The 24,961-nt window shown below is 34.7% G+C and overlaps 3 protein-coding genes across 8 annotated transcripts in view; 1 reads left to right on the forward strand and 2 right to left on the reverse strand.

The window, feature by feature from the left end:
- Positions 1–12,186, reverse strand: part of LOC101882393 (uncharacterized) — a 771,022-nt gene extending 758,836 nt beyond the window's left edge. Inside the window, exon 1 of the mRNA XM_073930258.1 lies at positions 12,053–12,186. The gene's annotated coding sequence lies outside the window, so the exon portion shown is untranslated. The remainder of the gene's footprint in view (positions 1–12,052) is intronic.
- trim35-30 (tripartite motif containing 35-30) lies at positions 1–18,910 on the reverse strand. Of its 5 annotated transcripts, XM_073928756.1 has the most exons (9): positions 15,839–15,862; positions 13,138–13,324; positions 12,296–12,396; positions 9,900–10,354; positions 5,059–5,154; positions 4,741–4,971; positions 4,472–4,494; positions 4,274–4,392; positions 1–1,599 (listed from the first exon to the last, which is right to left on the reverse strand). In XM_073928756.1, exons 1-9 carry the CDS (start codon positions 15,843–15,845, stop codon positions 1,064–1,066), a joined length of 1,755 nt encoding a protein of 584 aa, XP_073784857.1. In that variant the 5' UTR covers positions 15,846–15,862; the 3' UTR covers positions 1–1,063. The 5 variants fall into 5 exon arrangements, 4 of the variants coding, with proteins under 4 accessions (XP_073784857.1, XP_073784858.1, XP_073784859.1 ...); XM_073928757.1 differs by lacking the exons at positions 13,138–13,324; positions 15,839–15,862 and adding an exon at positions 18,337–18,910 and having other exon boundaries at positions 12,234–12,396; XR_012393520.1 differs by lacking the exons at positions 4,472–4,494; positions 12,296–12,396; positions 13,138–13,324 and adding an exon at positions 16,631–16,807 and having other exon boundaries at positions 4,274–4,417; positions 15,839–15,866.
- rabl2 (RAB, member of RAS oncogene family-like 2) overlaps positions 18,407–24,961 on the forward strand; it is a 10,461-nt gene continuing 3,906 nt past the window's right edge. Inside the window, 6 exon segments of one of the 2 annotated variants that reach the window (NM_001044963.2) lie at positions 18,407–18,975; positions 19,064–19,093; positions 22,231–22,310; positions 22,435–22,514; positions 23,617–23,728; positions 23,813–23,910. In NM_001044963.2, coding sequence (NP_001038428.1) covers positions 18,875–18,975; positions 19,064–19,093; positions 22,231–22,310; positions 22,435–22,514; positions 23,617–23,728; positions 23,813–23,910 — 501 coding nt within the window. In that variant the 5' untranslated portion in view covers positions 18,407–18,874. 2 annotated transcript variants of the gene reach the window in all.

The following is a 24,961-nucleotide window of genomic DNA, read 5'->3' on the forward strand; positions in this document are numbered from 1 at the left end:
TTCGTTAAAAATGGCTTTTATAAAGTCCTATCATTAAAACAACTATAATTATTTACATTTGCATTCTGAGTTCACAAAATCAGTCTATAGACTTCCACATCAACCAAATCTTTTACACTTTTTTTTACAAACTGTAAAAAAATATTAAACTACAAATTATTAATAAAAAGTAATTAATACATAAAATCTTACATATAGCTCTTATGAACTTATATAATTTAAACAACAATTTATAATTGGCATTACACATTCTGAGTTCACATAAATATCAGTCTTTAGACGTCCACATCAACTAAGGAAGTTGAGGAATTTTTACACTTTGTTTTTTTTACAAACTGTTCACAAATTATCAATAACACATAATTAATAAAAAAAATTGACATAATTAAAACTCATATGTAAAATAACATCATTATTATCTATGTTATGCATTCTGAGTTCACATAAAATCCGTCTATAGACTATAAAAGTAATTTGGGGAATTTTTACACTCTTTTTATTTAACAAAATCTTCACAAATTGTCAATAACACATGATTAAAGCCGAGGTCACACTGCACTTTTTCACCCCATTGACTTCCATCCATGCACATGCGCATGTGAATGCGGCAGACCGGAAACGAAAACTCAAGTTACAAGTTTCACCAGCATGGTGAACTCTGACCAGCAAAATCGCATCACGTGACTGCATGAAACCAATAGAGAATCAATACATGACCTCTGTACTGAAATTAAAAATATGGACCAATCATTCCCTTTTTTAAAAGTCTAATCATCTCGTTTAATCCCACCCCTTTTTCGCAGCACCGTACGACAGAATTTTGCAAGCTCTAATGTGACCGCGGCATAATACATGAAAAATTGCCTTTATAAACTCATAATTAAAACGACATCATTATTATCTACATCATGCATTCTGAGTTCACATTAAAAAAACAGTCTATAGACTAAAAAAGGAATTTGGGGAACTTGTTTTTCCACAAACTCTTCACAAATTTTCAAAAATATTAATAATACATATATAAATCTTACATATAGCTCTAATAAACTCATATTGGCAATAATTATGTTTCCACTGCAGTCTTCAATGGTACGATCCTCAGCGGATGCTTCATACAGTGAACATAAAAATAAGGAAACACTCTCTCTGTGAAAGTGTGTTTAAACACATGCAGACTGATATTGCGGTCCGAGTCGATGAATGTGACTTTACCCTTATCCCAGTCCAGCTTCACCCTGATCCTCTTAATTTTCTGGCTGACTCGCAGCAGCGTGATGGCCTCTGGAGAATACCCCTTCCCGTATTTACCATTGCAAAAGCCCACATACCACATGCCCATCCTGAAGTGGTTGAGTCTGTTTTTGTAAGTGGATTCTGTGATCACTCCGATGGCCCACGCTGTGTTGTCGCCCACCTCCACGTCCCAGGTGTGAGACCCTGCGGTGAAGCCCTCAGAACCGAGAATACTGGTGTAGCCGTCATATCTTTCGGGGTTTGCTGGAAGCTGCTGGAAGTGTTCGTCAGAGTATGTGATAGTGGTCAGATCATCCGACACCAGCAGGTAAGGATGGCCGGTGTTGGGGTCAAAGGTTACTGGGTCTGTGAGGAAAGAGATACTTTTTTATTACAGTCTTCTAAAATATCTGTAAATGAGTGGTTTTTCTTATTTTGTGATTCATATTTTTAATTTCCCTGTTTATTTATGCTTTTGAATTGCTTCATAGGACCTTGATCTTTCGTCCAACAACTTTTTTTTTTTTTGGAAATTTTTATTTAAAATTTTTTAATATATATTTTTCCAGAACAACCCCTTCCCCAACAATTTAGCCCCTTACAGATGAGGGAGTACATAGGAAAATGAAATTATAATGAAATGATATATATATATATATATATATATATATATATATATATATATATATATATATATATATATATATATATATATATATATATATAATAAATAATAATAATATTAATTAAAAGAAAATAAGTAAAATAAATAAATAAATAATAATTAAATATATTTGTACATCAAGTTACATTGTGTTACACTGTAGTTGCCTCAAATTACAGAGGTGATAGGTTAAGTAACCTCTAAATATACATATCTAAATATGTTGTAATGCTTTTGCACATCTTCAGTCTCATCTTTTCATTATATAGTCGTCCAACAACTTTTAACCTTGAAAAGTTTTTTAAAAAGTTACTTTTATTACCATTTTTAATAGTTTAAAGTGATAAATTGTCTGGGTTTTGGGTCTGGGTCTGTGTATATAACGCTACATAAACCTTGTAATACACTGCCAGTGCATTTTCTATTATTTTACCGACTTACTTCTCTATATATTACTTTGTATATATTTTATTATTTCAAACTACTAAAATGTAAATAAGTCACTTTGTTTAACTGTAGAGTTGATTTTTACAACATCAAAAGTCGACAGAGCAGAGATTAAGCTCCCATAGTGCAATTTTCAACCGTAAATAAACACTTGTGAATCACAAAATACGGAAACTGTTATTTAACAGATATTTTTTTACAACAGGTTTATATATCCAAGGTCAACCTTCTGATAATATACAGCAACTAAACATACATTTACTAGATTTATTCGTTCTTAGTTTTAGTAAAATGTTAATATTTATTTTATTCTACACTGTAAAAATATCTGTTAATTAATAGTTTCTGTATTTTGTGATTCACCAAATTTTCCGTTTATTTATTGTTGTGAATTGCTTTAACGGTGCGTTGACCTTTGCTCATTCGACTTTTGATGTTAAAAATTCAACCCTACAGTTGAACAAAGTGACTTTTATTGACATTTTAGTAGTTTGATATGATAATATAATATGTATAATAAATAATATATAGAGAAATAATTCTGGAAAATAACAGAAACTGTACTGGCAGTTTATTACAAGGGTTTTGCAACATGAAACATAACACCAATCCAGACAATATAGTACTTTTAAACTATTAAAAATGTTCATAAAGGTCACTTTTTCCAACTTTTTAAGGTTAAAAGTTTTTCAAGGTCCCATAATGCAAATCAAAATACTGAAAATCATAAAAAACACGAATCACAAAATACAGAAAACTGTTAATTTACAGATGTTTTTACAGTATACGACATTGTCTGATGACATTTCTTCGAAATTTTACCTAATATTTAATATGAAGATGTCTAAAAAGATTTTGAGACTTTTTGGCATTTTATGTAAATAAAAACGCTCTATATGACAACATCTGTATTTTAAAGTTGAAAGAAATACCATCAGTAGTTTACATAATGAAATAAATAATATGTTTTACTATACATAACCATGTATGAGCGGTTTTGGCATAAAATAACAAACACCTAGCATGTTTTAGACAATTTTAAAATCTATATAACTAACCCAGTGTGCAAATTTAAAAATGACATCAAGGATGGCGTCAAAAATGCAAATTGATTTGATGTCAAATCCTTGACGTTGATTTGACATCCACACATTTACCACCAAAGTAATGACATCTACCAATGGCATTTAAACAGTGTCAAAAATCTATTACACCACAGTCCCTTAATCGATTTGTGATGCCATTGTTAGGTGTCAGTTTAATGTTTACATTGACGGGACTGCGGATGTAAATTAGCTTTATAGCTAATTCTGACATCACATGTCATGTTGTACATTGTACCTGTATAAATAAATAAATAAAATAAAATGTCAATTTGACATCAAGGTAGCCAATTGATTAGCATTTTTAAATGTTTTGATGTTATTTTGATGCCCGCTTGGTACCGATATTTTAATAATATTTGGTGGATTTTTAATTACAACTAGTAAAAGCATTGGAAATTTTACTCAAACCCATGCATAACTCCTCACTCTCAACAGCCAAGCCTGCTCTGTTTAGTTATCTGATTGGCCCAGTCTGCTGTGTGATTGGTATAAACCTACCCTCATTACCATATCTAAATTTCAGCTCTTACTGAGCCGTTACAAACACAGATTTTCATTTTGCAGATCAGAAAATGATTTGTGGACAACACAAGCACCAGCTCCAGTTTCAAACAGATTTGCTCTCAGCCAATGAAGATCACAGACTGGCATTATGCAAATTTAAGAGGACATGAGTGACTTTGATCTTCAGAACTTTATACATCAGCTACATACACAAATAGCCTTTTTACATTACACAATATATGAAAGATACAATCTGGAGAGGAATAATAGGGGCACTTAATAGTACAGATAAGAAGATTTGTATCTGCTCAGTACTCACTGTATCGAATGTTTTCATGTAGTTTCTTTGACACTTTGAACGTCACGTTACCCACATGCTCTGCAACATTAATGAGCATTCCTGAGGGTCCAGTCTGATCTCGCAGTGAACACTTTGTCCTGAAAAAACATTTAGTAGTCAGTACTTGATGTGGGTTTGTATTTAGATCTTGTTAAAGAAAAAAAAGCTTCATCTTACATGTCTATTGTAGTCTTGTAGTTCTAGAAATAAATAAATGTAGATAAAAAAATTAAAACTGCTTTTTTTTTCTAGACATAAAACATAAACGACTTTCTCCAGAAGAAAAAATATTATAGGAAATACTGTGAAAAGTTCCCTTGCTCTGTTAAACATCATTTGAAAAATATTTAAAAAAAAGAAAAAAAATTCACAGGAGAGCGAATAATTTGGACTTTAACTGTATCTATTTTCCAATTCTTTAATTAATCGAATGAAACGCTCCTCACCAAGAGAAAGGGGTAGGCATTCCTCTGCAGCTGCTCCTCGATGGACTCAATAATGTGTGAGAGAGAAAACATCCCTGACTGGATCTCCTGCATCTTCTGTTTAATGATCTCGTTCTTCTGCTCTTCCTCTCTCCTCAGAGCCATCACCCGAGCCGATTCTTCGCCTTCCAGGAACTGATGAAGCTTCTTAAACGCATCTCTAATTTGGGTTTCTGTGAGCTGGCTTTGCCTCTGGACATGGGCAGAATCAGAATCAGACTCAGATGTTCATACGGCACAATCTGTGAGTAAATGCTGGAAGTTTCTGCTGTTTCTCACCTTAATGAACTCTGCTGTTTCATCCCAGGACTGTTTACAATGCTCGTAGTCTCTGAGCTTCTCTAGAAAGGTCTTCAGCTTCATCTGGAGCTCTTGCTGGAGGGAATACAAGTCAGAAAGGGAACATTTTGTTGTAATACTTATAGTAATACACACTCAAAAAACGACTAATTTAAATGACTTACAGAGCATCAGGAAAGTAATCATAGCACTTACAGTCTTATTCCAAAATTTATTACATTCATTTATTTCCTCAACATTCTACACTCAATACCCCAAAATGACAATGTGAAATAAGATTTTTTTTAATTATTGCAAATTTATTAACAATAAAAAACCTGAAATTTTTATATTTTTGAATTATTTATTTAGATATTTTATTTTATTTCAATTTTATCCATTCATTCATTTTCCTTGGGCTTAGTCTCTTATTTTTCAGGGGTCGCCACGGCGGAATGAACCACCAACTTATCCAGTATTTGTTTTACATAGCCGGTGCCCTTCCAGCTGCAACCTAGTACACCCACACACACTTAGTTTATTACACACACATTATTAGTTTAATCAATTCACCTGTACTGCATGTCTTTGGACTGTGGGGGGGAACTGGAGCACCCGGAGGAAACCCACACTAACACGGGGAGAACATGCAACCTCCACACAGAAATACCAACTGGCATGGTTTGGGGCTCGAACCAGTGACCTTATTGCTGTGAGGTGACAGTGCTAACCACTGAGCCACCTTTATTTTATTTTATTAAAACCTTTTTGAATAGTTCCAGACATGTTTCTGTAACATTTGGTTTCAGCTAGTGATGCTCAGATGTTTTGACAGTGTATTATCACCATGTTCATCTTTTACGTGACGATTTTGCCAGCTTTGTTTACAAAAGTCAAACGGGTTGTTTTACAGCCAATATTTGACTTTATCAGCAAGTTCCCATGAAACTTTGTTTTTGCAAGTCTGAGAACATGTGTCATATAAGGGCTCTTACTGTGCTGAGACCAGTTTGACAAGACATCTTTTATATGTCAATGCTTTTTTTCGATCCAATAAATTCTGACAGCCAAAATCACTGAGATCTTCCGCAAGCTAGAGAGTTTGACCCAGAATGGAAACTGGGTAAAAGTTTACAGTACATTAAACATTGCTTTTTTAACCACAATTGTTTCTACAATGTTTTGTTTAATATTCAAATATAGCAGTAATTCATTAAATATTAATAAATTTGCATATTACTAGAAAATAAAAATCATTCACAATTCTTATTTTTTATATTTTTGCAGCTTTATTTATTTATTTGTAATTTTAGGACTTTTACAAACATTTTTTGCAACTCTTCATTTATTTAAGTTTTTTATTCTAATATTTTTATTTATTATTTTATATTTAGACTTAACTTTATTATATTTGGGTTTTGGTTTTAGTAATTTTAGTACTTCAATATAATCTTAATATTTAGTGGTCAACACAACATTTTTATTTTATTTATTTCTCACCTAACATTTACATTTAATTTATGTCATTTTTAGGATATATAATTTTTTGGTTTTAATTTTAGTTATTGTATAGATTAGTTGTATTTATGTATTCAGTTAATTATTTTATTCTATATTTATTTAAAATAATAGCATCATTGAGATGTCCAACAACGTTTGACCAAGAATAAAAACTGGGTAAAAGCACATTACACTAAAAACTGCTAAATTGTACAACAATTGTTACTACAATATGCAAATGAGATGACATTGAAAATTATATTTGTAAAAATTTCCAGCAATGTCAAGTTTAAAATTTGCATTAAAAATGTAGGTTTCAAGGTCCATTTTACTTCAACTTCAACTTATTTTCAAGTAATTATTTATTTCAGTTTTATTTAATTTTTTGTTTTAATTTTTTATTTTACATTTGTTCATTCATTTTCTTTTTGGCATAGTCCCTTTTTTAGCCCCTTAGGTTTTTTATGCAGTGGATGCCTTTCCAGCTGCACTGGAAAACACTCTTACACACTCATTCACACACATACAGTACGGACAATTTAGTTTACCCAATTCACCTAAAGCGTATGTCTTTGAACTTGTAGGGGAAGGAAACCTACGTGAACATGGTAAACCTACGTGAACATGGTAAACCTACGTGAACACGGGTAAACATGCAAACTCCACACCGAAATGTCAACTGACACAGCCGAGGCTCGAATCACTGACCATCTTGCGGTTAGGCGATCAGACGCCCCCGACTAAACTTAATTTAATTTAATTCAATACAATTCAATTCAATTCTATTCTATTTTATTTTATTTTATTTTATTTTATTTTATTTTATTTTATTTTATTTTATTTTATACACCCACAATCACTGGGACTGACCCACAATGAAAAGGGTTATAGTTCACATAACTTAAAGTTTTTTTCTACTTCATTTTTTACTACAATGCTTTGTTTAAATATGCAGATAAGGTAGAAATTCCTTAAATATGTGCAAATTTGTAAACTTCTAGCAAAAACATTTGAGCGTTTCTTTTCTAACACACAGAAAAGGATTTCACAAAGGGGATTTTGGGAGTCATAATTCACCATAATTCATAAGATATATCTACTGACAATCAGAAAAATAAATAGCATTTTTTGTTGAATAAAAGGGATGTTAAACTAACATATTTCTCAGTAAAAATCTTCAGAATACAGATGCACTGCTGAATTGTTTTAATTCTTCATTACATTTACATTAAAGGGAGGGGCGACACTGTCGCCTCAAAGCAAGAAGTTTGCTGGTTCGAGTCCTGGCTGGGTTAATTAGCATTTCTGTGGGGAGTTTGCATGTTCTCCCCGTGTTGGCGTGGGTTTCCACCAGGTGCTCCTGTTACCCTGACAGTCCAAAGACATAGGCTATCGGTGAATTGAATAAACTAAATTGGCCATAGTTTATGAGTGTGTATGGGTGTTTTCCAGTCCTGGGTTGCAACTGGAAGGGCATCCGCTGTGTAAAACATATGCTGGATAAGTTGGCGATTCATTACGCTTTGGTGACCCCTGATGAATAAAGGGACTAAGCTGAAGGAAAATGAATGAATGAATATACATTGGGTCAAACATGGACAAACCCAATTAATTTTTTTTCAATTCATTTTAAAGGAACTGTTGGATTTGTACATATTTTGAAAAAAGAAAAAATAACAGCATGTTTTAGAGTCTACCATATAAATAAAAATGCTGCTGAAGTGAAGATTTATGGGTGAGAAATATATACTATAATAAAAATCTATAGACACAAACTGATATGAATGGAAAAAAAGATGCACTTAAAGGAATGGTTGACCCAAAAATGAAACGTCTGTCATTATTTACTCACCCTTTACTTGTTCCAAAACTGTTTAAGTTTCTTTCTTCTGTTGAGCACAAAATATATTTTGAAAAATGTTTGAAACCCACACCCATTGACCTACAAGGTATTTATTTTTCCTACTATAAAAGTCATTGGTTACAAGCTTCCAACATTTTTCAAAAATAACTTTTTATAAAAAGAAAAAAATATTAGTGATTAAAAGAAACTCATAAAAGTTTAGAACCACTTAAGGAAGTGTTCATGTTCATTTTGTAGTGCTTTAGAGGTGTATATTTTAGCTATTTTCTCACCCTGAGATGATATTTTGAATTGTTGAATTTTCCTACTATGAAAGTCATTTTTCAAAATATCTTCTTTTGTGTTCAACAAAATAAAGAAACCCATTAAAGTTTAGAACCACTTATAGGGTGAGTAAATAGAGCATTGTTTTTTGTGAACTATCCCTTTAAAGGTATATTTGAGCTGTTGTCTCACCCTAGATATTTCGAAAAAATGTTGGAAACAACTGACTTCCATAGTATCTGTTTTATAGAAGTCAGTGTTTGCAGGTTTTCAGCTTTCTTCAAAACATCTTTTGTGTTCAACAGTAGAAATAATCTGTAACAAGTTTGAAATCACTTGAGAGAGAATAAAAGGTGAATGTTTTCTCACCCCTAAAACGATATTTTAAAAAAATGTTGCAAACCGGTAAACATTGACCTCCAAGGTATTTGTTTTTCTTACTATGGAAGTTGGTGGTTACAGGTTTCCAACATTTTTCAAAATATCTTCTTTTGTATTCAACATAATAAAGAAAGTCATAAAGGTTTAAAACCACTTCAGGAGAGTAAATGTTCATTTTTAGTGAACAGACCTTTAAAGGTGTATATTTGAGCTGTTTTCTCACTCAGAAAAGATATTTTCAAAAATGTTAGAAACCATTGTCTTGCATAGTATCTGTGCCGATGTTTGCAGCTTTTTAGCATTCTTCAAAACATCTTCTTTTGTGCTCAACATTAAAAAGAAACTCCCAACACCTTTGACTTGAGAGAGAATAAAAGGTGAAGTGTTTTCTCACCCTGAAAAGATATTTTGAAAGATGTTGGAAACCGGTAAACATGAACCTCAAAGGTATTTGTTTTTTCTACTATGGAAGTCAGTGGTTACAGGTTTCCAACATTTTTCAAAATATCTTATTTTGTGTCCGACTAAATAAAGAAGCTCATAAAGGTTTAGAACCACTTCAGGGAGAGTGCATATTCATATCCCTTTAAAAGTGTATATTTGAGCTGTTTTCTCACCCTGAGAAGATATTTTGAAAAATGTTGGAAACTATTGACCACCAAAGTATCTGTGTCAATGTTTGCAAGTCTTCATCTTTCTTTAAAACATCTTATTTTGTGTTCAACAGATTAAAGAAACTCATAAATGTTTAAAACCACCCCTGGATGTGTAGATCAATCTTAGTTTTTAGTGAACTGACCTTTTAAAGGTGTATATCTGAGCTGTTACTCACCCTGAGGTCCTGTGAAGCGTCTTCAGCAGAACGGATGTGGTGGTTCTTGTGCACTGTAGTGCTTCTGCATTTTCCACAAATCATCACCTGGTCTTGAGTGCAGAAGAAATCCAGCGGTTCTTTATGCAGACTGCAGAAACCCACACTGTCCTGTGGTGGCTCCTGGGGCACCTCCTCCCTCATCAGTTCACACATGTTCCTCAGCATGATGTTTATAGGGGGATTGGGGCTAGGGGAGACCACTCTGCAGATGGGACACTCTCGAGAACCTCGCCGGTTCCAGAAGGTCTTGATGCAGATGTTGCAGGTGCTGTGGGAGCAGGGGAGCAGGACTGGATCTCTGAAGATGTCGCAGCAGATGGGGCAGTAGAAATCCTCCTCTGTGATGGACTGTCCACGGTCAGCCATTCTCACAGCTCTTCCTCCTCTTGGTGTTCGGTGTGTGTCTGGTCCAGCTGTCAGTGAGCAGAGAACTTTCTGTCAGCTGTGTTTACATCCCTCATGCCTAGAGATAGAGGGTGGAGCTTACAAGAGCATGCTCTGAGAAAAAATGTTAACCAGTTACCTTAAAAAAATGTGTCCTCGTTATTTAAAATGCTTAAACATATTTGACGGCATATTTAAAAAAAAAAACTAATTTAAAAAAGTGCCTGTGAGGTTTATGTTTAATGGTTGGGTTAGGCCATAAGTGTTTTTTACAGTATACACTAAAAAAATGATTCATTATATTTACTATGTTTTTAAGTGGTTGCAAACTATACTATATTCAACTTACTTTGGTTATTTAAATCCACTTAATAATTAAGTAGGCCTAAATCCAATTAATCATTTTTTGATCAGTGTATTATTCCTTCATTCATTATTTTTTTTGTCGGCTTAGTCCCTTTATTAATCCGGGGTCACCAAAGCGGAATGAACCGCCAACTTATCCAGCAAGTTTTTACGCAGCAGATGCCCTTCCAGCCGCAACCCATCTCTGGGAAAAACACGCACGCACGCACGCACGCACGCACGCACGCACGCACGCACGCACACACACACACAATTTAGCCTAACCGGAGCACCCGGAGGAAACCCACGCGAAGGCAGGGAGAACATGCGAACTCCACACAGAAACACCAACTGAGCCGAGGTTCGAACCAGTGACCTTCTTGCTGTAGGGCGACAGCACTACCTACTGCGCCACTGCCTTTCAGTGTATTGTATACTGTAAAACACTTACACTTTGGTCAAAAGTTTGGGGTCAGTATAGGATTTTTAAATGTTTTAAAATAAGCTTCTCCTGCTCAGCAAGGTTGCATTTATTTAATCAAAAACACAGTACACATTGTAAAATTGTGAAATTTTTTGCACTATAAAATAACTGTTTAAAAGTAGTTTGTAATTTAATTTAATCATTTATTCCAGTGATTTAAAGATGAATTTTCAGCTTCATTACTGCAGTCGTCAGACTCACATGAACCTTCAGAAATCACTTTAATATGAATTGTTATTATTATTACTATTACTATTATTATTATTATTATTATTATTATTATTATTAGTGGTAATAGTGATAAAAGCAATAATGACTGCAGGAATAATTTTAAAAAACTACATACAATAAGAAAGCAGTTATTTCATATTGTAACAAATATTTTAAAAACATTTTTTACATTTAATAAATGCTGTCTTGATGAACAGAATAGTTTTCTTAAAAAAAAAAAAAAAAACGTGGCATATTTAAAAATGTACCTGTGAGGATTGGGTTTAGTGGTAGGGGTAGGATTAGGCCATATAAGTTTTTTACAATATAATACATCTTTAAGTGGTTGCAAGCTATATAAACTATTATATATTAAACTTAATTTAGCTTTTTAAATTTACAAAATAAAAAACCTCCTCCTAACTTTTGACCGGTAATGGTAATGGCCAAACCCTACCCCTACCCTAACCCAAACCTCACAGGCACATTTTAAATATGTCTTTTCACCACTTCTTCTACAAGTGATGTCACTGAGGGTTGGGGTTGGGGCAGGCCCGGATTGGCTAATCGGGAGGACCGGGAGAATTCCCGGTGGGCCGGTCCGTTTTTTGGCCGCGAGGGCCGGTGTCCATAACTCCAGAATCTGTTGCTCTCAGCAGTCACTTTTTAAATTAATTAATTTATTTACTTGACCACAGTCTTCTTATTCATTATTTTACCGCAGCTCTGCTCTTATTATATACTGCCAGCCTGCAGGTTAATGATGATATAACTCTGATGAGTTACTTCTTATTGTACAACTGTTATGGTCCAGTGGTTAGCTTATTTAGATTATTGTTATTATATATAAGAATATAATAAACACTTACAGTCTATAAACACAACTGAACATGTACAGGTAAGTGGCCTATAAATGCTGAGTTGTGTTTACAGATGTTGTGAGACACATCCATCATTCTTGTTTTTGTACTGTATGTAGGATGGTAAAATCTGGATCCATCCTGTTCTGTCCTGTTCATGCACTCAGTGACCCTGTGGGAAAGAAGAAGCTTTACTTTTCTATCAGATTATTCATCGAGTAGATCTGTATATAACATTTTTGCTGTACTGTGTATTCTCAAAGTCAAGAATGTGACCAAGACGACATTCTGTAACGTACCGCTTTCTCACACTTCAAAGGTAAGATTATTGAGTTTGATATTACTGACAGGCAATTTGTCAAACACAAGGAAATCATTCTTGGTACTCTTTCTACTATTTGTTTCCAGGAAGGTCAAAAAATAGGTTAAAGTTGACTGCAAGGGATGAATAATTATTTTAAACTAAAATAATGCTTAAATTGATTCTGTTTTTAGTAAAAGTTAGTTCTCAAATATTGTATGGTATATAGCTGCTTTATTTGGTTATGACAGATGATTAAAAAGTGTGTATAAATGTGTCAATTCACCTGTCATCATCAGTGTTTCCCCACAATATTATGCATTTTCAACACTAAAGAATAATAAATGTCTGAATCCACAAAATTGCAACATTTTTATGATGATAATATAAGGCATAAGTAAGAATAAAAGTAGAGGAACTCATTCATTCATTCCTTTTCCTTCAGCTCAGTCCCTTTATTCAACAAGGGTCGCCACAGCGGAATGAACCGCCAACTTATCCAGCATTTACACAGCGGATGCCCTTCCAGCTGCAATGCAATGAAAAACATCCATACACACACTCATTCACACACACTCAAACACAAGGGCCAGTTTAGTTTATTAAATTCACCTATAGTGCATGTCTTTGGAATGTGGGGGAAACCAGAGCACCTGGTGTAAACCCACGCCAATAGATGGAGAACATGCAAACTCCATACAGAAATGCCTACTGGCCCAGTCAGGACTCAAACCAGTGCTTCTTGCTGTGGAGGCGACAGTGCTAACCACTGAGCCACCGTGCCACCCACACTGAGGAACTATCAAAACAAAAATACAGTCATTAATCACAAGCAGTGAAGCTTTGAATCATACAAATTTGGACATCATGCTCGGTTTACATATTGTTTTATGAATAGCCAACAATGAATTCAGACACTCTGAGCTCACATCCTGTTTATGAGTTTTTGAAAATCCAGACGCAGTGATCAACCCAGTTTACAATTTAACGTTCTGAAAATGTTCCCCTAATGTTACCACACTGTAAAAAATGATATGATCAATTAGTCCTGACAGCATATGTTTTAGGTCATTGTCACTTGCTAAAGTAAGTTAATCATGTTCTAACTTAATTTTATAAGTTGCACAAGCTGTTTTAAGTCAGTTTAGCGTAATGTAAGTTCAATGAACCCATAAAGTTAATTTGATTCAGCTTTAAAATGTAAGACAACCAGCATTTTTTTCCCCAGTGCAGTAATTTAAAACGTTAAAATGAAATCTTTTGTGAACTTTTAAAATATGTTTTTGTTGCTGTTATATTAACATTATCGTTTGGTTACAATAATGTTATTAAAATGTTTTTACAACGTTCTATTCATTCATTTGTTTTCCTTCGGCTTAGTCCCTTTGTTCATCAGGGGTGGCCACAGCGGAATGAATCACCAACTTATCCAGCATATGTTTTATGCAGCGGATGCCCTTCCAGCTGCAACCCATCACTGGGAAACACCCTTCACGCACATTCACGCACATATACGGACATTTTAGCTTACCGAATTCCCCCATACTACATGTATTTGGACCCAAGCCAACATGGGGAGAACATGTAAACTCCACACAGAAATTCCAACTGACCCAGCCGGGGTTCGAACCAGCGACCTCTTGCTGACACCATGACACCCCAACGTCCATTCACATTATACAAATCAAATTCCCTAATATTAGTAAGTTACAAAAACATAATTGTGGAAAGTTATTAGAAAACTGAGATGTACAGTTTTGTTTAAACTTTGTATTAAAGTTCCTGTTTGTCCGTATCATTATAAATTTTTTTTTTATTCCAGTCCAGTCTTGTAACATTAATGTTCTATGAACATTTTTTATCAACATTATGATGTTCAGAACTGACGCCCTGAAGACATTCCAGGAACATGTTCTAAAAATGTTTTTTCTGTCAACATTACAAGACTGTTCAAGATTTATTTTAATGATGTGACATGCTAAATTGACACAACTTTTCAGGAATGTTCTGAGAATGTTCCCTGTCAGCTGGGAGCACACTTCAGGCCCGTAGCCAGCCTGATGAAAGGAGTGGTTCTTTTTTCTTAAAATGTGGACGTTTTCGCAGTTATTCACCTCATTTTCTATTTAATTATGATATTTCAAAACTGCATTTTAGAGACATTTGAAGCACAATTTTTGAGCTGATATTAGCTTGTCAAATGGTCATCATAACCACACTTTTTAATTTAATAAAATATTTCTAAAAGATTTTGAATAAATAAATCTGAATAAATATTTATAAAAACAAATACATCATATATCATTACAAAATAAAACACAGGAATGTTAAAGTTTTATATTAAAAATTGTAGCCTATTGTAATTTATTAGGTAAATAACAAACCAGCCAGCACATTCACCTTTCCTCATTTCCATTACATTTCCTCTGTCAGAATTTGGCTATTTAAATAATAAAAAAATAAAACATAATAATAATAAAAGAGCTTTATGACTTTTATTTGACAAAAAATTCCCGGATAACAACAATAGCCAAATTAGTATTTAAATCAATTGTAATATGGGCTGCTTTTGATGCTTCACACCTTTTTATCTATCATGCTTTTGTTTCAAGAATAAGGTCCAAGATTTAAAATAAACGCTACTTGCAAAATGTTTTCCTAATTTACAAAAACTACAGTAGCGAAAAATGACTTCACTTACATCTAATTGTATGTTTTCTTGCACAGCTGGATGTTGGACTCATGGAATATAAAAGTTTGCATTGGCCAAAACTGACTGACTGAAGTTACACCAATGTGAGGGTCAACAGAGGATTTGGCTTGGTCTTAAAGCCTTTTTCAATGGGTCATTTTCACAATTTATGATGGTACAGCAGTCAAATTAGTGCAAACGATCTCATGCATGGGACAAATTATGGACTTTTGTCATTAAGCAATGGGTCTTTCAAACCAGCCGAACTCACCCTGGACACAGACCTGCTCTTCCTGTTTTATGAATACTATGAATGTTCTATTTCTAGTATGGAATTAAGATCTATTTAGACACAAAAAAGTTTATGTTGCTTTCATCTAATGTACTATTCTAACATAGAGCCAAGATTTAAAATATTTTTCATTAGTAGCTACTAGTAATAATAATAATAATAATAAATTTTATTTATAAGACACTTTTCTAAGACCCAAAGTGCTTACAAGGCACAACAAAGCACAGTAATACAATAAAAAATACTGTAAAAACACAGTAAGAGATAACACAAATTAAAAACTGACCTAGGATGTCCAAGTGTGGGTGCATGGTAAGAGAATGCCCTACCTCCCATGGTGCTGAGTTTACAATGAGGCTGAAACAGCGTAGTACCCGAGGCAGAGCGTAGACAGCGAGAGGCACAAGAAATAGATATCAAGTCACAAATGTAACCCGGAGCAGAACCATGAACAGCTTTAAATGTTAAAATCAATGTCTAAAAATCAATACGAGACTTGACGGGCAGCAAGTGAAGCAGTTGGAAAACAGGAGTAATGTGAGGCCGAGATGATGTATGTCAACACACGTGCAGCAGAATTTTGGATGTATTGTAAAATTTTGAGAGAATTAGTTGCCAAACAGAGAGTAGCAAAAATACAAACGAGACATTATAAAAGCAAAGACAAGTCTTCCAGCATCAGGCCTCGAGAGGAAAGGACGTATGCGGGCTATATTTCTAAAATGATTAAAGACTGTGTTAGTTAAATGTTTAAAATGAGGCTTCAGACTAAGCTGAGCATCGAGGAGAACACCTGCGGAGATGGTAATAAGACAGACTCATCAACTGTTAACTCAAATTCCCTATATCTATTTATTTTAGAAGAATGCCCAATCAATAACATCTCGGTTTTTGAACTATTCAGTTTAAAATAATTACTGTATAATAATTATTGTTACATCCAGGCTTTAATTTCAATTAAGCAAGCGTTAAGCGTAGACATAGATGCTAATAAATTTGGAGAAGTGCTAATATAAAGCTGAGTGTCATCAGCATAGCAATGATAACTAATATCAAATTTTCGCAGGGTTTGACCAAGAGGCAACACATAAATACTAAAGAGAAGTGGACCAAGAACTGACCCTTGGGGGACACCGATACCAGTATTTCCTTTCTGTCACTCTGTCAAAAGCAAAGGATAAAGTAAAGGGATAGTTTACCCTAAAATAAAGAAATATAATCATTTACTCAACCCTCATTCGTTTAAAGCCTAGTTTATTTCTTCTGTTGAGCAAAAAAGCAGATATTTTGAATTATGCTAGTAACGATAGCTTGCACCAATGGGGTTTATGCACAGCTAGTGTTTTTCAGCCAATGATGAACTTCGGTGAAAGGTTAATGTGACTCATAAGGTTCATCTTACAGCATCAGTGTTGTAATATAATTTAATTCTAATCAGTTAAATAGACTTAATCATCCATTTGGTTGTTAAAGCGTAAAAAGAGACGGAAGACCGTTTAAATGCAGGCACCATCATTAGCAGCAGGCAGAAGTACTATTGAAAATACTGAGGTAAAATTAATTTCCATATTTTAAAAACATGGAGCAGAAAAACAGAATTTAAAGCAGTGCTTCTTGTTTGGTCTGATACCTATAGATATATACATTAGATATCGCATGCGTCAATAGCGCCGCCACATTTGTACAGTGCTCCCAGGACAAATGTCATTCAATCGCACTAACTAACGCCAATCTAAAGATGTTGGACCTCTGCACTGCGTATGGGTGTAGTAATAAGCGAACAAAGAAAACAAAGCATAAAGGCAGAACATTTCATAGGTAAGATTTAGCTTTTTACGATTTTGTATGTTATGAACGTTTGTGCTCAACGAGTATAGATGATAATACAGTCACTTACTGCACTGACTATAAGGCAAAGTAGCACAAACTCGCACTAAATATAGACTGATGCTAGTTTTGTTGAATAAAATAAGCAAACTATGTAAATGAAATATGGCAACAAGATGCTGCGGTGCCAGAAGCTTGTATTATTGTCGGCTAAGTGAAATAACAGCTAGTTTTTAAAGTAACTTATGATAACACAACAGTGCCTGCGCCTCAATGTGCACAATGTCCACCCTAAATTATTGAATATTACAAATGTTATGTACAGATCAGAAAGGTGGATATGCACATTGAGACGCAGGGTTATCGATGGTTCGCATGAGTCATTCATAACGGAGATTCATTCACAAACGAATCACTCCCTAGAAGTGAAAGCAGGAGAGGGGGTGTGTTTCAGGACATGGCATAGATCAAATTAAACAGGTAGGGTGAATAGTACATTTCCATGCGCACAAACACACTCTTTGTTGGCAATGCCAAAAAAAATCCATCGATGTAGAAAAGTTATGTCAAATTGTAAATTTCGTAATTTATAAAATATTTGCATATTGACCACAGGGAAAACTCTGGATATATCTATATATGTGTATATATATCTATTGCTCCAGACGGCAAGTCCTCGCACCTTGGTCCCACATTCATTTCAAAGAAGTGCTACTCTGTACTAAAATGGCGGCTCTTGATGCATTCCTTCCAATAGACAATAGCGTATGAGACATTAAATGTAAATATCTATGGCACCAGTCAACTTCCATAACGTGACTTACTAATGTTACAATGGAAGTTAACACCAGAAACCAACATTCCTCAAAATATATTTGTGTTCAACAAAGGAAACTCATAAAGGTTTAAAGCCACATGAAGAAGAATAAACTTATAATAATAACTTTCATTTTTTGGGTGAAATATACCTTTAAACCAATGGCTGTAAAAAACTTTAAACCTGAAAAGAAGCAGGCAGTTTCAAAGGCAGCCTGGCCGTTGGCGCCACTTCACGGGTCCTGGCGTTGCTTAGAGACGTGTTGTTGTCGTGCATGTTCACAGAGGATTTTCTGGAAGCAGATTCAGATTTTTCAGCACAAGATTGCGATGCTTTGTCATCCACAGTTCAGCGATTAATGCTAACAAACATACGACGTGCTCTAAACACATCTTGGGAAGACTTTTAGACAATAACGTACTCTAGACAATACGGATTTAACGCAGTAGGTTATAAAGCTCGAGAAACAAACGCGCTAATCTGCTAATTAGCCAGCAGGCTAGCCACTGTCGGTTTACATCAGGGAATATAACATTCGCTGTTGTTTCTGTCATTGTCTATCGTGAATATGAAGTAAATGGTGTGCGGGGAGCTAGAGAGTTTGTGATGGAGTGAAGCAGCGGGTGTAGGAGCTCTCCTATCGGCTGTTATCTGCAGTTAATCCCGCGGCTGTAAGAGGCTCAGTGTTAAACTCCTGCTGCCGCGGCTCGGGACTCTCGCCATGGACGCAGGAGGAAATTCTGACCTGGACCTGGACAAATATGACTCTGATGAGCAAGTGAAGATCATCTGCCTCGGAGACAGCGCTGTGGGGAAGTCCAAGTATGCTTCATGTGTTGCTAAACTGTTCATTTCTATCATTGGTAAGGTTATGTTTTGTTGAATACATTCTTTGATCATTTATTTGCAGGCTTATGGAGCGATTCCTCATGGATGGATAGTATCCTTTGTCGTTATTCATTAATTCATTTTCTTTTCGGTGTAGTCCCTTTATTAATCTGTTATCTAGCGTGTGATAACTGTTATCTGTTATCTACCAAACAGTGACAAAATTCACGGTTAAAAAATGTAAAATTGATATAAACATCCAAAGTTTGCAGTTTTTTTGTGTGGAACGTTCAACTAGAGTACAAAACAGAAAATGTGCAACTCCAATAACAACTAAAGTAGACAACGGAACAAAACAAAGAGAGAAACAAAAGATCATGCCAGGGGGAATATGAAAGACAAAAATCACTTTAAATCTATCTTAAAGCAAGTCCACAGTGATGTTTAAAAGGTCACATATAATACAGCCCGCTGGGATTTATAGAAAAGAGACAATACTGTAGGTTTCACATAGTGTTATTGATTTTAAGTGAAGTTTATTCATAAACTAATTTCGAGGGGATCTCGTGCTTATGATTGACACGGCTGGCCCCGAGTCAAGCTAATGTACGAACCACCAATCAGACTATTCCTAACCCAGTATAAATAACCAAACATCTTCCCTTTAGTCATCTTCGTCTCGAAGAATCCCCCCTTCCACCCCTTCTTCTCCTCTTTTCTACAGGGCAGCACGGCGGCCCAGTGGCTAGCACTGTGGCCTCACAGCAAAAAAATGCCTCCGACTCGGGTATCCACCCAACCGGACAGCATTTTCGTGTGGAGTTCATGTTCTCCCCGTGCTTGCGTGGGTTTTCCCCGGGTCCTCCGGTTTCCTCCCACACTCGCAAAAACATGAGACTTAAGTAAATTGACTAAACCAAATTAGCACCAAATTCAATTCTGTCAGCAACACATCACCTTAGCAATCCTTATGTAGCAGGAGGAGCAGGGAGGTTCTCGAGATCTACCCGAGCTCAAACTCCCCTCTCGCCTTGCAAAAGGAGGGAGCTCCGGGCTCAAGGATCTTTTGAGCTCGGGGCTCTCTCCCGGGACAGCATGCCAAACTAGCTTATTACCAATCATCAGCTAAGTGTGAACTCCTGAAAGCTTTAACATTGCTGAAGGTAGAGATTGTATTTAAATAATATTTTAAATTTTTGTAAATAAATAAGAAAAAAGGGCATTTACAGACAAAAAAAAACTTGCAATTGTGTATAAAAAATTTTGCTTGTAAAATAAATAGATTTATTAGAAAATATTTATCTTTAACTTTATCAGATTGATAAAAAAACAAATTAAACATCCTTGTATGACAAAGAAAAATGATTTAAAATATTTACAAATAAATAAAGTGAATTCTCTCCAAAAAATCTTGACATGGGCACATTACCAAAAAAGATGATCGACAGATTCATCTATTATTCCACAAAAGTTACAAAGGGGATCCTTTTCATGATGCATTTTTTTAATATAAACATTCACTGGATAAACTCAATGTAGCAATTTGAAGGAAACCTCTTTAACCTTATTTGTAATTAAAAATTTGTTGGGTAAAGACCACACAATCTTCCAAGGAATGTCATTAAATAAATTATTCCAGTGAAATATGACATGAGAAATAGAGGTTATTTCAGTCTAATAAAGATGCTAAAGCTTTCTATTTCTTAGAGAAGGGTTAAGTGTGAAACAAATTTTTCCAATCTCTGATCACTTGCAGTTAGTCACTTCCACTTAAATTCATAAACGATTTTTTCACGTCACCTCGTACTTCAGTTTCTCATCAAATCTTGATCAATCAAATGCGTTCTAGTAACTGACATGCCACGCCCCCTTCAAGACACTTCTCATTTGCTTTTCATTTGATGTTCAGTTGTTGCAAGATTGGATATGGTTACGGCCGGAAGTTAATGAGATATATTAAATTATAGATATATTAAATTATATAAAATTATATATTAAATTTCCCATTTATTGTATTCTTTTAACGTCAACCCCTACCACTACCCCTACCCTAAACCCAATCATCACAATAATGTAAAAACAGTAGGTGTACCAAGTACTATTTGTTATCTATTAAATAACCCAATAAATTGTATTTTTTAATGCCTACCCCCAACCATCACAGTACTGTAAAAATTTAAATTACTGTTATACAGTGTCATAAAAAATGCTGCTATATTGATGTGCATATCGCATTTCCGGCTGGCCACGTATCCGATCTAGACTTTACCTTAATGTTCTTGAGCTCAACCACTTCCACTGGCAGAGCTGCGATAAACCATCTATTTATTTTTTAGTTAAGATTACGTTAAAGTCGAATAAAAATGCACATTTTAAAGCAAGTAATTCAAGTAGAACATCTCAAAATGTACAGTAAATTTCAGTGTAACAAATTTTTGTAATATGAAATAACTTGCTTATTTTGAGAGGGTGGGGCATAGTGTAGCTCCTCCCCTTAAAAAAAAAACAGCCAATGGCGTTTTGGGTTATCATAACTCCATTGAGAGTGGTTGAGTGTCAAAAAAATAATAAGTCCATGTCCATAAGCACACGTACATCTGTGTATAAAACAGTTTAAAGTTAAATACTGTCCTGCGGTTTAAAGCAATGGGGAAAACGCAATGCGTTTGCATGCAGAATTTGCCTCATTCGCATCTTCCGCATTTGGTGTGAACCCAGCCGTGTTGGTTAATGCGAAAGGAGAAAACAGTGAACATGCTAACATCATTAGGCAAAAGCTTCAGTTGTTGTGTCCACAGGACAACACTGTTGCCAGAGTTTTAGAAAAAAAATCTTTACCCTTAGCTTTTTTAGTTTTCAGAAAATTAAATTTTGGTTTCAGTCAGCCGATACTTTTCAGCCGAATTGTGTTCTAAAAATAAAAAAGCTTTACTAACATTTCCTCACAATACAAATTTTGGCATCTTGAAGATGTATTATTTATTATTTTTCAAGAAAATTACAGAAAAGAATTGTTCCGAAATACAAATCATTTTAATAGTTGTATTTGAAAAATGAGTCTTCCCCACCAAATGTAGATTTCATACCTCCTTCACAAAAAAATTGCTTTAATTTATAACGTTGTTATTACAAATTTGGGCAGTATTGTATTGTATATCATAAAAAGTGTTTTACTCAAACACATGCATACACACTCAAATGTACAAATGTGTTTCTGGAAGTTGACAGAATCTTAACTGAATGTATCAGTCGGCCTCAGCAACTCTCCACTTACGCTTTGACTCTGTACAAATACACCACCACCATCAATGGACAGACCATTCTAGTTGGTGAGTAGTTGGTCGGTTGTACAATTGTGTATTGCAATGTTTAGCGTTCAGGTTTTGAGTACATAATAACTTTAAAGTGTGGGTTGAAGCTGTGCTGTTAAGCACATGTCTATCTGCATCACAGATTTCTGGGATACTGCAGGACAGGAGCGTTTTCGAAGCATGCACCCGTCGTACTATCATAAATCTCATGCTTGTGTCATGGTAAGAGAAACCACTCAGATGTTGGTGTTTTAGAATTAGTTGTTCTCCATTTTGTTGATTTTTAATGTAGTAAAACAGACTTTTAAAAAAAATTATATTTCATTATAGTTACATTTTTAAGTGCATTTCTTGTCAATTTTATGTTTATTATTAGCTTTCAGATTTTTTAATTTAATGATATCAAATAATCAACCCAGGCTCATTCTGAAAACGTAGTCCCGTGGACGTTTCTGGAGACTGCGAAATACGTCCAAGGAGGTACGTATTTTTGCATTTTTTTTTTGTGAATCCACGAGAGGCCGGTCATCGTCGTCGTGGTCAGCTCCTCTCTGCATCTCAAGTCCGTCAGCATACACGACGAGCTAACTGGACAAACTGGTTGCGGCGGGAAATCGCGGAAAGGAACGGCATCATACCGCACCGTAGCGTTCACTTAAGAAATGAAATGCAGCCATACGTACCTCCAGCTACATAATTTGCAGTCTCCAGAAACATCCATGGGACTACGTTTTCAGACTGAGCCTGGGGTTGCAAATAATACTCCAGATAATTTTAATTCAGTTAGGACGAGTTCATTTAGACTTTTTATAGACCATAACTTAATTCAGTGTTTGAACTCTCAGTAATGATTAAATCACACTGAACTGAGCTAAACTGAACTGAACTGAACTTAAACACTAAAAACTGAACTACACTGTTCCAGTTACTGAACCACACTGTTCCAGTTACTATGACCATTTATGTGAAGCTGCTTTGACACAATCTACATTGTAAAAGCGCTATACAAATAAAGCTGAATTAATTTTGTTGTCTAAAGATGTAATTTGGTGTAATTGAAAAAATTATAAAAAAGTATAAAAATGTATTATTTGTATGATTAATTTGTGTAGCTAATTAATTGCCACTAACAAAACACACATGCACTCTACACCATGTTATTGAGTCAAAGTGAAGATTGCTGGAGAGAATGTAGCAGATTTTTTCTTTTTTTTTTTCTTTTTTTTTGTTTGTCCAAAACTGTTTGATTAAACTGTTTACAATAAATGATTTTCCTAAAAAACAAAAAAGCTAATACAATGAATTTATCTTGCTTTTTCTACAGGTGTTTGATGTGCAGAGGAAAATCACATATAAGAATCTCACTGTCTGGTATAAAGAGCTGCGCGAGTACCGGCCCGAGATCCCGTGTCTGGTAGTGGCCAATAAGATTGATGGTAAATGTGCTTTATACCCGAGATTACAATACGAGCATTGTGGTTTGCATGTGTCTTATCTTCTATTCTTCATGTGTTTTAAAGCTGACATGAAGGTCACGCAGAAGAGCTTCAACTTCGCTAAGAAACAAGGCCTGCCTTTCTACTTTGTATCTGCTGCTGATGGAACCAATGTGGTAAAGGTGAGGATGAACACCAGGAAGAATAATGCCTTTATAATGCTTAATTTAAAAATTAATGAAAAGTTTAATGAATTCGAATCAGACTTGTGAATATAGTTTAGCTATATATTATTATAGAAATTCCCAATAAATGTATCTTTATGTAAACATATTCAGTAGCATTCAGAACGTTTGTATTAATATCCGTATTGTCCATACATCTCCCCTTTTCATCTTTCTTTTCAGTTTATGTCATCACATATCGGCAGTTTTCAGTATAATACTGTTTAGTTTTGTTTTTAGTGTTAAAGTAAATTATAAGCTGTCAAAAAGAATAGCAGAAGTTTTATCAGTAGTGTTTGTTTACATTTATTCAAGTTTTATTGTATAGCGCTTTTGACAATAATTATCGATCTAAAGAAACTTTACAAAAATGTGCACATTATTACTATCTTAAAGTTGAATTACATTACATTTATAGAAATAAAAAAAAAAAGTTAATGTATTTAGGGTCTAACATGGTTGTAATTTCTATTATTATTTATTACTTTAATACTTTTGAACTCAAAGAGTAATAATGTTACTAAAATTATTATGCAGGGCTCGAAAATGCACCCGAAATAGTATCTACGCGACCTCAAAATATATTTGGGAGCATTTGTGCAAGTGCATAAAATTGGATGTCATGCGACCAGTTTTCACAGCAAAACGTTCACCACATGCAATTGGAGTATAACATGGAGTAGTGGAATCATCATTAGGAGGCATTCACGCATTAGGCATCTTTGTACCTAAAAACAACAAACGCAGCGCTCAGGAATGGTTTAAAACAGTTGACATGTCAACTTGCTGCAGTAAACAAAGCACGCAATGCTTCCTCCGCCATCAAGTTCTTCTTATTGGCCCACTGCTCTAGAACAGAACGCGAATGGATTGGTTAATATCAGCTGTCAATCACTCAGTTCCGATGACAGGGAGCTACAGCCGTGAAAATGTAAAGGTCTTGATACGAGAGAATGAAAACAACAGTGACAGATTTAGTTTTAGAAACAACCTAAACTTATAAATAATG

The sequence above is a fragment of the Danio rerio genome, chromosome 18, assembly GCF_049306965.1.
Source record: "Danio rerio strain Tuebingen ecotype United States chromosome 18, GRCz12tu, whole genome shotgun sequence".
Lineage (NCBI taxonomy): Eukaryota > Metazoa > Chordata > Actinopteri > Cypriniformes > Danionidae > Danio > Danio rerio.

What these genes read in the sequence shown, in the direction of transcription:
- trim35-30 (XM_073928756.1), bottom strand. An exon ending in TCCAAAGACATGCACTATAG is followed by an intron (nt 12,397 to 13,137) that starts GTGAATTTAATA and finishes TCTTTCCCACAG; the next exon opens with GGTCACTGAGTGCATGAACA. An exon ending in TACAAGACTACAATAGACAT is followed by an intron (nt 4,393 to 4,471) that starts GTAAGATGAAGC and finishes ATGTTTTTTCAG; the next exon opens with GACAAAGTGTTCACTGCGAG.